The sequence below is a fragment of the Rhinoderma darwinii genome, chromosome 11 (genome assembly GCF_050947455.1).
Source record: "Rhinoderma darwinii isolate aRhiDar2 chromosome 11, aRhiDar2.hap1, whole genome shotgun sequence".
NCBI classification, from domain to species: Eukaryota; Metazoa; Chordata; class Amphibia; order Anura; family Rhinodermatidae; genus Rhinoderma; species Rhinoderma darwinii.
Window position 1 is genome coordinate 88,978,182 of NC_134697.1, and position 14,034 is coordinate 88,992,215.

At 45.9% G+C, this 14,034-nt stretch overlaps 1 protein-coding gene across 1 annotated transcript in view; it reads left to right on the top strand.

Moving 5' to 3' along the window:
• LOC142663002 (uncharacterized) overlaps nt 1-13,365 on the top strand; it is a 38,606-nt gene extending 25,241 nt beyond the window's left edge. The window contains exon 9 of the mRNA XM_075841296.1: nt 10,530-13,365. Within this exon, the coding sequence (XP_075697411.1) occupies nt 10,530-11,330 (801 nt within the window). The 3' untranslated portion in view covers nt 11,331-13,365. The remainder of the gene's footprint in view (nt 1-10,529) is intronic.
• The last annotated feature ends 669 nt before the right edge of the window (nt 13,366-14,034 follow it).

A 14,034-nucleotide genomic window follows, 5' to 3' on the forward strand; every position in this document is an offset into this window, starting at 1 on the left:
ACTGTGGCAGCATCCACAGAGGGCAAGGTGGCAGCATGTACAAAGGACACTGGCATTATCTAGGGGTGTGTTGCATTATCTACAGAGGGCACTGTGGCATTATCTAGGGGTGTGTTGCATTATCTACAGAGGGCACTGTGGCAGCATCCACAGAGGGCACTGTGGCAGCATCCACAGGGGGCACTGTGGCAACATCCACACGGGGCACTGTGGCAGCATCCACAGAGGGCACTGTAGCAGCATCCACTGATGGTACTGTGGCACAAAAGGGGCTGCCCAATCTTGACGTGTGTCTGCCAAACGCTGCTAACTGAGCCGCCGGACTGCATTTAGCGACACTTAAACTGGAAAACTGGATTGTTGAAATAAGCACATGGAGAAATATCTCAAATTTTAAACCTAGCGGTATTATTATAGTAATGTAGTGTTGTTATAATTATAGTAATATAGTGTTATAGTAGTTCAAATAACTATTTGATTAACAATAATATTTTGTAATGTATCAAACTTGAAAGTAATTCGGCCCGACCACTTTACATTTTTTCTATATGCGGCCCACTTACCTGGCCGAGTTTGAAACCCCTGATTTAGACCATTTTTTACCCAACATCGGCACCTCTTCGTGACCTGAATGAGCGTGACACTCGCTGACTGAATATAGATATCTATGAAAAAGTTGATCTGCCATGTTTGATTCTTAAAGAGGTTGTCAGGTGCAGTCTCGTGAAGTCGTTTGTGCCACACAACTGATCTGCATCCCATCAATAGAAGCCCAGACTAAGATACAGTTCAAAAAAACCTACAAAGCGGACCAAAGAGAAGGCTAAACGGATTATATATATTCCAATATATAAATAACAGAAACCCCTGCGCCGTGAAATGCACTAAGGCCCTATTCACACGACAGGGATTCCCGGCCGTGTGACGGCCTTTCTTTGAACGGCCGTCACACGGCCGCAGTAGGAACAATAGACACGCTCTATTTTTGACCGTTTCTACCGTTCTACACAAGTCTATGGGGCCGTGTAAAGCACGACTGTCACTCGGATGTGATCCGACTGACGGCCGAGCTTTCTGCCGCTCGTTCGCTCTCTTCTCCTCTCAGTGCATGTGAAGAAGAGGAGGGTATTTTTAGCATCTTGTAGGAGCGGAATCCCCAATCCCCGGCCACAGCATTGCCGAAGCTCTGGCCGAGGATTCCGCTCCAGGAGTAGTCCCTGACTTCACTGTCTATATATGGACCGTGACGGCAGAGACTTCTCTTGGCCCGGTCCCCTACTCCTGAAACGGAATCCCCGACGGTGTGGCCGGTGTTTCCGCTCCAGGAGAAGTCCCTGACTTCATTGTCCATATATTGACACAGTGACTTCAGGGACTTCTGAAGCGGAATCCCCGATGCTGTGGCCGGTGTTTCCACCCCAGGAGAAGTCCCTGACTTCACTGTCCATATATGGACACCGTGATGTCAGGGACTTCTGAAGCGGAATCCACGGCGCTGTGGCCAGTGTTTCCGCACCAGGAGAAGTTCCTGACTTCACTGTCCATATATGGACACCGTGATGTCAGGGACTTCTGAGGCGGAATCCACGGCGCTGTGGCCAGTGTTTCCACACCAGGAGAAGTTCCTGACTTCACTGTCCATATATGGACACAGTGACGGCAGGGATTTCTTATGCAGAATCCCTGACGCAGTGGCCGGTGTTTCCGCTCTAGGAGAAGTCCCTGACTTCACTGTCCATATATGGACACAGTGACGTCAGGGACTTCTGAAGCGGAATCTCCAGCGCTGTGGCCGGTGTTTCCACTCCTGGAGAAGTCCCTGACTTCACTCTCCATATATGGAAATTGAAGTCCGGGACTTCTCCTGGAATGGTCCCCTACAGTGGCGCTATCTACAGGAAGGAAGTGGGTGCCATCTATGGAAGGAAGGGGGGGGGTTCTATGTAAAAGGGTGCTGTGTAGAGCTACCTACAGGGGGACTGTATGGTGCTACCTACAGGGAGGCTGTATGGCATTACCTACAGGGGACTGTGTGGCATTACCTACAGGGAGGCTTGGGGGTAGCCCCTGACATCTCTTTCCATATATGGACACTGATGTCAGGGGCTTCCCCAGAGATGGAGTACCGGAGCAGAGTCTTTACTAGCGCTCTGCCCAGGACTTCAGTTCTGCTCCGGACGACTCTTTCCTTATAAGGACAGTGATGTCAGGAGCAGAGCAGGAGTCCAAGGGTGCTGCCCAGGTCTATGGCTCTGGGGTTGCCCCTGACAGCGGATTCTCCTGAAGTGGGATCCCCAGTGAGAGCATCGGCAATGCTTTGGCTCGGGATTCCACTCCTAGGGGGAGCCCCAAAGATGCTAACTATAGGGAGGGGGTCTGTGTGGCACTACCTGAGAGGTAGGGGCTGTGTAGCACTACCTGGGAGGTACGGGCTGTGTGGCACTACCTGGGAGGTGGGTGCTGTGTGGCACTACCTGGGAGGTGGGGGCTGTGTGGCACTATCTACAGAGGGCACTAACTTTATGGGGGTACAAACTGTGGGCCTAAGTTCTATATGGGGGCATAAACAGGGCCTAATGTCTATAGGGGGGCACAACGTTCTGTTTTCTGCCATTTTACTGCCGCCGTGAGTTCCCCCGCAAAGGAGTCTACTAAGTCTGTGTCGTCCGAGGGCCCACATAAACCTGGAGCTGGCCCTATTCTAACATCTTGGTGCCAGATACCACAGGGCACTTTGAGGGGTTTGGTGGAGTCCATGCCTTGATGTGTCCAAACAGTTTTCCCAAAAGTCCTGTTTTTTGCCTACTTGTTCATGGGCAAACCTTTTAGTTTTACCCTAATGTTCTTTCTGAATAGCAAAAGTTTCCTTCTGGCAAACATCTCATGTAAATCTAGTTTGTGCAGCCTCTTTCTAACTTAGATTCAAGCCATATACTTTGAGATTAGTATTTCGATATCTTTTTCTTTTTTAACTTTTTTTTTTTTAACCCATTTAGATACACGTCATAAAAGTGGACCAAAACCTCTTGAATTGATAAAAAGTAGCAATCAGCAAAAAAAAATTACTTAGTTAGAAAGATACATCCTATGTCCAGAAGTATATGAACACCTGAATATCACACCTATATGTGACATACATGGGCGTTAATATGAAGTTGGGCCCTCTTTTGAGACTATAACAGCCTTCACTCTTCAGGGAGGGTCTTCCACAAGATTTTGGAGTGTGTCTATTGGACATGGAGGTTTGGCTTGCAATCTGTGTCTCAATCCTAAAGGTTTGCTGTTAGGGATCAGGTCAGGCTTCTGTGCAGGCCACTTAAGTCCCTCCAAACCAGATTTACTAAGAACTTCTTCGAATCCGACTAGATGCACCAAATTTATTACAATGTCTCATGCTGTATGTGACATTTTTACATGCAAGAAAGGAGAAAAAGCACCCCAACATTTGTAAAGCAATTTCTCCCAAGTACAACATATACTCCATATGTAGTCCTAAACTACTGTTTGGGCGCATGGGAGGGCTCGGAAGGGAAGGAGCGGCATTTGGCTTTTGGTGAGCAGATTTGGAGTGGTGACTCCATTTGGTAAATTACATTCCTTAAGGAATTCACCTAGGGGTGTAGTGAGCATTTTGATTCCAAAGGTGTTTTACAGAAATGAGTGAGCAGTGATTGTTGCAATTTTTCCATAGATATGACATTTCTGTGTCCATAATGTTGTGCCACTGTGAAAAAACATTGCTCTAATTATTATGCTGTTTCCTGATTTTAGAAATATGTGGCCCTCTTTTGCCTCAACATCCGACAGGGCACAGGAGTGAAAGAGCACCATGCGCATTTAAAGAGGCTCTGTCACCAGATTTTGCAACCCCTATCTGTTATTGTAGCAGATCGGCGCTGCAATGTAGATTACAGTAACGTTTTTATTTTTAAAAAACGAGCATTTTTGGCCAAGTTATGACCATTTTTGTAGTTATGCAAATGAGGCTTGCAAAAGTCCAAGTGGGTGTGTTTAAAAGTAAAAGTCCAAGTGGGCGTGTATTATGTGCGTACAACGGGGCGTTTTTAATACTTTTACTAGCTGGGCGTTCTGATGAGAAGTATCATCCACTTCTCTTCAGAACGCCCAGCTTCTGCCTGATCACGCTGTGACGTCACTCACAGGTCCTGCATCGTGTCAGACGAGCGAGGACACATCGGCACCAGAGGCTACAGTTGATTCTGCAGCAGCATCAGCGTTTGCAGGTAAGTAGCTACATCGACTTACCTGCTAACGCCGATGCTGCTGCAGAATCAACTGAAGCCTCTGGTGCCGATGTGTCCTCGCTCGTCTGACACGATGCAGGACCTGTGAGTGACGTCACAGCGTGATCTGGCAGAAGCTGGGCGTTCTGAAGAGAAGTGGATGATACTTCTCGTCAGAGCGCCCAGCTAGTAAAAGTATTAAAAACGCCCCGATGTACGCACATAATACACGCCCACTTGGACTTTTACGTTTAAACACACCCACTTGGACTTTTGCAAGCCTCATTTGCATAACTACAAAAATGGTCATAACTTGGCCAAAAATGCTCGTTTTTTAAAAATAAAAACGTTACTGTAATCTACATTGCAGCGCCTATCTGCTGCAATAGCAGATAGGGGTTACAAAATCTGGTGACAGAGCCTCTTTAAGCATAGCTCTCAACCGCCCCGGATCCGGAAGGACAGTCCGGGTTTCTCACCGCTGTCCCGCCATCCCGGGCGGTCTGAAAAATGTCCCGCTGGGCGCCGCGGTGCCCTGGGCGCAACTCGGAGGTAGGGAAGAGGGGGTACCACAGAGCAGCTGTATCAAAACAGCTGATCGCTGCTGACATGCGCCCTGCATGCCGGACGACTGCAGTATCTATCGGCATCAGAAGGAGGCAGGAGGTCTAGCGGCGGCGTTCTGACTGGGGTCGATGCCGGCCCGGGAGTGGACCAGTCCAGTCCCCTGACCTGTCATCTGACCTCACCCGCCAGGTGAAAGGTCAGGTAACTAGTCTAGTCCACTACCGGGCCAGCACCGACTCCATTCAGAACGCCGCCGCAAGACCGCCTGCCTTCTAACGGTGAGTGATGTCAGGAAGAGCGGAGAGTGGTAGCAGTAGGCTACCTCTCCGCTCTGGCGTCAGTGTGGCACAAAGTACAAGGGAGATGGGGGTTGTGTGTCACTATGTACAAGGGGGGGAGGGGGGTTGTGTGGCACTATGTACAAGGGGGGGAGGGGGGTTGTGTGGCGCTATGTACAAGGGGGGAAGGGGGGTTGTGTGGCGCTACGTACAAGGGGGGGAGGGGGTTGTGTGGCGCTATTTACAGGGGGCTGTGTGTGGCGCCATTTACAGGGGGCTGTGTGTGGCGCTATTTACAAAGCGGGCTGTGTGTGGCGCTATCTACAGGGGGGCTGTGTCTGGCTCTATCTACACACAGCCCCCCTTGTAAATACTAACTTTATTGTGATACTGATATACTGATTTTTTGTTTTGCAGGTTCCGCTGTACTGTTTGGACTACGTCGTAGATTCGTTGGAGTACTGAGATAATCTACATTTTTTTTTAAATAAAATTGTGAAAGAGGGTTGTGTGGGGGAGTTCTGATTTCAATAAAAAAATATTTTCTTATGTCTGTTTTTTTTTAATACTTTATAAGCGCCTTGGTAATGGCAGTTGTCTGATTGACAATGTCCATTACTAAGGTGGAGCTTAGTTTTAGCCAATAAAAAGGCTGCAACTAACCCCCCATTATTACCTTGGTACCAACGCCACCAGGGGTGCTGGGAAGTTCCGGGTACGATCCAGTATCTGACCATCTGTATTAATGGGCGGGCACTGGGGTGGCAGCAGGCTGGTATTATGAGGCTGGGAAGGGCCAAAAACCATGGCCTATCCCACCCTTGTAATGCTAGGCTGCTGCTATGTTGTACTATGAAAAACTTCGTTTAAAAAAACAAAGAGAACTACGTGGGGTCCCCTCCATTTTCATAACCACCCAAATACAACATAGCAGCAGCAGGCTCGCATTACCAGGGTGGGAAGGGCCCCTGTTTCCGGCCTCTCCCTGCCTAATAATACCAGACTGTGGCTGCCTCAGTGCCCGCCTATCACTACAGATGGTCAGGTACTGGACCTTACCCGGCTCTTCCCAGCACCCCTGTTGGCGGTGGGTACCGGGGTAATAATGGGGGGTTAGTTGCAGCCTTTTTACTGGCTCACACTAAGCCCAACCTTTGTAATGGACGCGGTCAATCAGACAACTGCCATTACCAAGGCGCTATTAAAGTATTAAAAATACAGAGACATAAGAAAATATTTTCTATTGAAATAAGAACTCCCCCACACAACCCTCTTTGACCATTTTATTTGAAATGGTAGTCCACCGAATCTGCAACGTAATCCAAACAGTCCTGTGGAACCTGCAAAACCAAAAAAAATTACGTTAGGAATATGAAGAATAAAAAAAATTCTCCTCACCTCCAGCGACTTCTTCCCGGCGCTGCAATAGAACTGTCAATGAAAACTAATTCCCCTTCCTGTAACTCTGCTACCTGTCAGCTAAAAAGTCATCCACCACAGGGAAAATTGTTTCCCCATCATATCTGATTCCCAGGTGTTTCTTTGTGGTATTCCATCATGGGGAAACATTTTGGGGATGATTTTTCCCACGACTGGTAGCAGAGTTACACAACTGGAAATACAATTCCCCATCATGTAACTCTGCTACCTATCAATTGAAAAGTCATCCACCACAGGGTCTCCCGCTTGACTTTCATTGTTCTCAGTCTTTTGGTTTGTCCTGCCACTTCTGCTGCTGCGATGAACAAATGTTATATCCAAGATAGGAATAGTAACACAAAGACGACATAACCGGATCCATAATGTCTGTGATATCCAGACAGTCTAGAGATCCGCAGTGACAATGTGCTCTTCTTATTTGAAAAAGAATCTGGCCGTGATTTGAAGTGCTTATGCGGGATATTGGGCATGGTTAGGGGGCGTGGCTTAACATGTCCCTCTTTTCCAAATTCGAAAGTTGGGAGGTATGATTTAAAGAGAACCTTTCATCTCCCCATACATGTCCAGCTGAGTGCAGTATGTAATGGAGAGGGCTGCACAAACCCTGGGAACTTTAATTTTTTTTTCTACCTCCCTCCATTATTTAGATATCGGTGCCGTTATATTTGGTGCTTGATATTTAAATAACCCCCTGAACAGTAAATGGGGCATGGACTGGCAAGGGACTGTGACACTGTCCAATCAGATATGGACAGTGCCACAGCAAGAGCGAGGAGAGAGTGTCTTTTCACCCGAACTGACAAGGGGGCGTGTCACTGCTACTGACTGTGTAAGAGCTGGGGAGCGCTTATGTTGTCCGTAGCAGAGACGCGCCCCCTTGCCAGTTCGGCAGACAATACAAGACTGATCTCTCGCAAAAGCTGAAGAGATAAGATTGCGCATGCGCGCGCTCCTCACCACAGCTCTAAGGGTATGGTCACACGACAACGCCAAATGCGTCTGAAATTACGGAGCTGTTTCCAGGAGAATACAGCTCCTGAATTTCAGACGTTTTTACAAGTGCACACGTTTTTCGCGGCGTCTTTTACTGACGTAATTGGAGCTGTTTTTCATTGGAGTCAATGAAAAACGACTCCAATTACGTCCCAAGAAGTGTCCTGCTCTTCTTTGACACAGCCGTAATTTTACGCGCCGTCTTATGACAGCGACGCGTAAAATGACAGCTCGTCTGCACAGAACATCGTAAGACCCATTGCAAGCAATGGGCAGATGTTTGCCGACGTATTGGAGCTGTCTTTTCAAGCGTAATTTGAGGTCGTGTGCACATACCCTTACACTGTCCGTAGCAGTGACACGCCCCCTTGCCAGTTTGGCAGAAGACTAATCTTGAAAGCTGAAGAGTGAGAGCGTGTATGTGTGTGTGTGTGTGTGTGTGTGTGTGCGCGCACACACTCTCTCCTCGCTCTTGCTGTAACACTGTCCATATCTGATTGGATAGTGTCACAGCCATAGTAACACGCCCCCTTGCCAGTACACACCCCGTTGACTGTTGAGGGGGTTATTTAAATATCGGGCGCCAAATATAACAGATCTAAATAACAGAGGGGGGTAGAAAAAAATTTGAAGTGCCCCAGGGTTTGTTCAGCCCTCCCCATTACATGCTGCACTCAGCTGCACATGTATGGGGAGGTGAAAGGTTCTCTTTAAGGCCTAATTTGGTGATTTACACAGCACTGGTTAAGGCTGGGTTCACACGACCTATTTTCAGACGTAAACGAGGCGTATTATGCCTCGTTTTACGTCTGAAAATTGGGCTACAATACGTCTGCAAACATCTGCCCATTCATTTGAATGGGTTTGCCGATGTACTGTACAGACAACCTGTCATTTCCGCGTCGTCGTTTGACAGCTGTCAAACGACTACGCGTAAAAATACAGCCTCGTCAAAAGAAGTGCAGGACACTTCTTTCAGACGTAATTTGAGCCGTTTTTCATTGAACTCAATGAAGCACAGCTCAAAATTTACGGCTGTCAGAGAAGCCTCGCAAAATGCGAGGAGGAGCAATTACGTCTGAAACGAGGCAGCTGTTTTCTCCTGAAAACAGTCTGTCATTTCAGACGTAAAAGCCTGCTATCGTGTGCACATACCCTAACAAATGTAGAGGCTCTGAGGTCAAATAGTAAAAGAAACCCCTGAGAAGTAACCCCATTTTGAAAACTACACCCATCAAAACATTTATCAAGGGGTGTAGTGAGCCTTTTGACTCTACAAGTTTTTTTAAAAAAAACATTTTTTACCTCGCCTGTCACAAAATGGAAGACAAGGTGATCAAAATGTTATATGTACCAAAAAAACAGTACCAGTAAACACAACAGCTCGCCCTGCAAAAAATAACCCTCACACCTCTCAATCGATGAAAATATAAAGTTATGGCTCCCTGAATATGGTGAAACAAAACAATATATATTTTTCTTTTTAACATATATTTTTCTTTGTAAAAGTAGTAAAATATTTTAAAAAAAATCACCGTAATTGTATTGAACAGCAGAATAAAGTTAAATTGATGCAGATTTTGCTTGATTGGTTTTTTGTCGCCAAGACCCAGAGGCACCAGTACAGTAAAGACCCCTTAAATGAGACTTCATTTTGGAAACTACATCCAGTGGCAGATTAAATAGATCATAGACCCTGGGCTGTTACCCAAACTTGAGCCCCCCTTCTCTGCTGCTGCGCCATAACTATTTCTAACGCTACCTTTTTGTGCAAGCATTAACAAATGGGTGTTACGATTCCCCTTGTCAAAGGATTCTGGCCCTACATGCTGACAGTCTCCAACCATTGCACTGTGCAGGGACACATCCTTGTGATAGGGGAATGGTAACACCCATTTGTCTGCCAGTCCTGGACTGCACAATGATGACTTTTTGTGAAATACAAGGATTTCCTATAATAAACGAGTCAGGAGAGATGACAAATTGTCTATAAATGCAGCGACTCACAGGTGACTTCTCAGATTCTAGTAGTTTTTTGTTTTTTTCCCTTTCTTCTCTATCTGTTCCAGACCGCATGACGAGTTCTCCTGGCCATGACACATTTCTGCAGAATTTTCCACTCAGATGTCTTAGGCTCCTCACTTTTCCAACATTTCCACACATAAACGAAGATCAAATTCTCATGGTTCCACACACTGTGCCCCTAAATATAATAGCACCATATAATTCGTCCCTAAGTAAAATAGTACCAAACACTGTGCCCCTGAATATAATTGTCAAACCCTAAAGTAAAGCACCACATACACTGTGCCCCCTGTAGATAGCGCAACACACAGTGCCCTCTGCAGATAGCGCCACACACAGCACCCATGGATATAGCGCCACCCCCTCAGTTAGTACCACACATACCTGTGCCCGTTCCAGCACTATCCTCTTCTCTTACGATGAAGGCCAGGTCTTTTCTGACCAGGCCGCACCCAGGAAAACAACGCAAGCAGCGCAATGATGTCATCTCGATGACGTCGTCGCACCGCCTACTTAAAAAAAAGCCAAATGGTGGGGAATGGAACCGACGGTTCCCTTGCTAGTGATGTCAATTGTATCCACGTTCTTTGGACGCAGATACAATTTATTCCAGGGGCCTCCAGTTTTGTCACTGTTTTTGCCACGATTCGTGGCAAAAACGTGACAAAACTGCAATGTGGTCTTTGAGTTGACATGGGCACCCCAGGAGCCTCAAGTCCCGGGCGGCCGCCTATAAGGGACCTATGGAGATATGCCTTAGGGCATTTATATAGTTGTGTAGTGAGCATTTTGACCCCACAGGTGTTTTATAGATTTTATTAAAATTGGGCAGTGAAAATGAAAAACACATTTTTTGAATATTGACTGTGTAATGATAAAAATAGAGAAGTTATTTTATGGGTTGAAAATGGTTTTAGTCATTGTATGGGAAGCACCATGTAGGAATTTTTTAAAATATCTAATTTATTGTGTTTTGCAAAAGATTAATTATATCCTGTTTCTATTTCCAACAGATAAATGCACCAAAAATGTGGTGGGACATCTTCTTTTATCTCCAGATTATGAAGAAAAATCCAACAATATCACTGAAGATTATTGTGGGAAACCTTCCACAACACCTTTTACCACAAATAGGCTGTTTGTCCTTCACAGCGGAGATCTATCTACTGATCCCACTAATCACAAGGAACCTTCATATGGTCAATCACAGATTGTTAAACAAAGTACAGGCGATAAAGGGGGCAAAATATTTCCATGTTCTGAATGTGGGAAACATTTTAAAAGGAAATCTATTCTTTCTATGCACAAAAGAATTCACAGAGATGAGAGGCCATTTTCGTGTTCGGAATGTGAAAAATGTTATCGCCGGAAATCAGATCTCACTGTGCATCACAGAAGGCATACAGGAGAGAAACCATATTCATGTTCAGAATGTGGGAAATGTTTTATACAGAAATCAGTCCTTGTTCAGCATCAGAGAATTCATACAGGGGAGAAGCCATTTTCATGTTCAGAATGTGGGAAATGTTTTACTCAGAACTCAGATCTTCTTAAACATCAAAGATCTCACACAGGAGAGAAACCATATTCATGTTCAGAATGTGGGAAATGTTTTAGCCAAAAGTCCGATCTTCTTAATCATCAGTTAATCCACACAGGGGAGAAGCCATTTTCATGTTCAGTATGTGGGAAATGTTATAACCATAGATCAGCTCTTGCTCAGCATAAGAAGCGAAGCCATTTTAATATTCAGTGTGTAGCAAATGTTTTACCACAGATATAGTGCTCCAGGGAAAGCAATTGGATTAAAAAAAAGAATCTGAATTCTTTTTATTTTTAAAGGAGTTGTCTCATTACGAGCACCATGTCCACCAGAGTGGAAGCGCTAGTAACGACCTCCTTCCCCACTATGATGTCCATATTTTCTAATAGGTCATATAGACAAGGGTTGTCCTGAGGGGACAACACCTTTTACTCTTGTGTATGTGTTGTATATCCCATCAAATTGAAATGGTGTAAGGTTGAGCCAACATCAGAACTTGGCTCCCTGTTCAGCTCAAGACACCCTGCAGCATTACATCGTGTCAGCAAGGACTCCAAGGCCCCTATCGTCTTTCTGACCATCAGGACACAAGACGTCTTGCTTGCTGTTCCCTACTGACGGTCATTAGTGCCCGAGAAAAAAATGCAGTCCGTACATAGGCCCAACACAATAAATATTGGGAGACATGCCATCACAACCTTTAGCGCACTTACGCTGTATTTGCTCCACCGATTCTGCATCCAGGTCCCACATTAGGGATCTCAACTACCTACTAACATAACACTGACTCATAAGATCCCTCCAGGCCTAACCCCATAACATGGCTTCCTTGTACTGACACCCACATCTTCCAAGTAACGCTTCACAACAGGGCATTACACAGTGTTACCTCTGTCCCATTGAGCATAGAAATATTTTCACATTACTGCCTCAGCTTGACGCAGGTGGTTTACACCATAATGCCACCCTACCTGGCTCGACCTCCCTAAACCAGCCTTAACACTCAGTGCTGTTAACACTACCTCCTAAGGGCTCATTCAGACGAGCATATATGTAGTCCATGTGACGGCCGTTAAAACAACGGCCATCACACGGACCCGTACTTCAATGAGGCCGTTCACACGACCGTTGTTTCAATGGAGCGTGTGAAGGGTCCGTGAATAAATAGGATGTCCTATTTTTCTTGCGCTTTATGCATCCCTCTATATGCTCTATTCTATGTGGGATGCAGCTTGGGTACACATCGATGTGAAAAACGACAGTTTGCTACGTTCGTCTGAATGTAGCCTTAGTGGCTTACTTTGAGTCATACTAACCTACTAGTGATGCTTAAGCTGGCCATACACTAGAGATTTTGGTCAGCTGAAAAGGAACATTTAGACAATTTTTTACCCAACATCGGCGTCTCTTCGTGATATGAATGAGCGTGAAACTCGCTGACTGAAAATAGATATCTATGAAAAAACTGACCTGCCATGTTTGATTCTTCTAGAGGTTGTCAGGTGCAGTCTTGTGAAGTCGTTTATGCCACACAACAGATCTGCATCCCATCAATAGAAGCCCAGACTAAGATACAGTTCAAAAAAACCTACAAAGCGGACCAAAGAGAAGGCTATACGGACAATATATTGTAATGTCTATGGCCGGGGGGTCGTCGTTGAGACTTACCCCTTGACGATCCCGGCCATGGACATCTCTCTTCACAGTATCAGCTCCCTCCAGGGAGATGCCGGCACTCTCTTCCGGGTCCTCGGACTGATGCCCGCAGGGCGCCCGCTCGCGTGCACGGCCTTAAAGGGCCAGTACGCGTCCAGCTGTCACCCATCAATTATCAGCCCAAATGGCTGCTGGACTATAATTAGGGGCTCTGCCCACTGGTTGCTTGCTTGACCGTTTTTGTTCCTGGAAAATCGCGCGCATGCGCCGCAACTCCCGGTGGGGATTGGCCAGCGACACACCACAAGACTACCAGGGTCTAGGATTTAAATGGGGCCCAGACATGGAAACAATACCCCCTGAAGAAGCGATACGCGAAACGCGCGTTGGGGCACCACTTTATCTACTAGGTCATACCACTGCACCACTGAATATGGGTAAGCACTTGAACATGACTTTGTCCGGCTTTATTTAAAACTAGGATACTCTTTATGCTCATTAGATGCGAACTGTGACTACTTACATCTTATTCTTACTTCCTCTTTTTCTTTCTGTCCTGACATATGCCTACATGAGTATGTTTCTAAAAGTGATCTTTTTATATCATACATTATCTGTATTGGACCTTTACTTATGTCATGCATCATCTGTATTCAATTCTTATTAAATGTATTTCATTGTTGATCTAGTTAATATTGTATTTTAGATTCCTCTGTATTGATTAATAAAGATTTAGTATTTTCTTAATATTTGGATACTTTGGACTCTTTTTTTCTCTAGTTCCGAAATATTGTGGGTGGTTGAGATTTTATATCCCACCCTTATATTGCTGTGTCCTGTGAGACTTCTTTTGTTTAACCTACTGGAGGGCGCAGCTCATCCTATCCTGGTCTTCACGGACCACAAGAACTTGATCTACCTAGAGACGACTCAACGGCTGAATCCTCGTCAAGCCAGGTGGTCATTGTTTTTTGAACGGTTCCGGATCAAACTCCACTACCGACCTGCCGACAAGAATGTGAGGGCCGATGCCTTGTCTAGGTCATTTGATACAGAGGACACTGTGGAGTCCCCACAGAATATTATCGATCCTTCCTGCATCTACTCTGTTAACCCTCTGCAGGTTAGAGACATTCCTCCGGGAAGAACTTTTGTATGGCTGGCAGTCACAGTTCTAAGCTGGCAGGTCACGCGGGTGCCCGTAAGACCCGAGACCATATTGCCCGTCACTTCTGGTGGCCCATGCTGCCCAAAGACGTCTTGGACTTTGTCTCCCCTGTACAGTGTG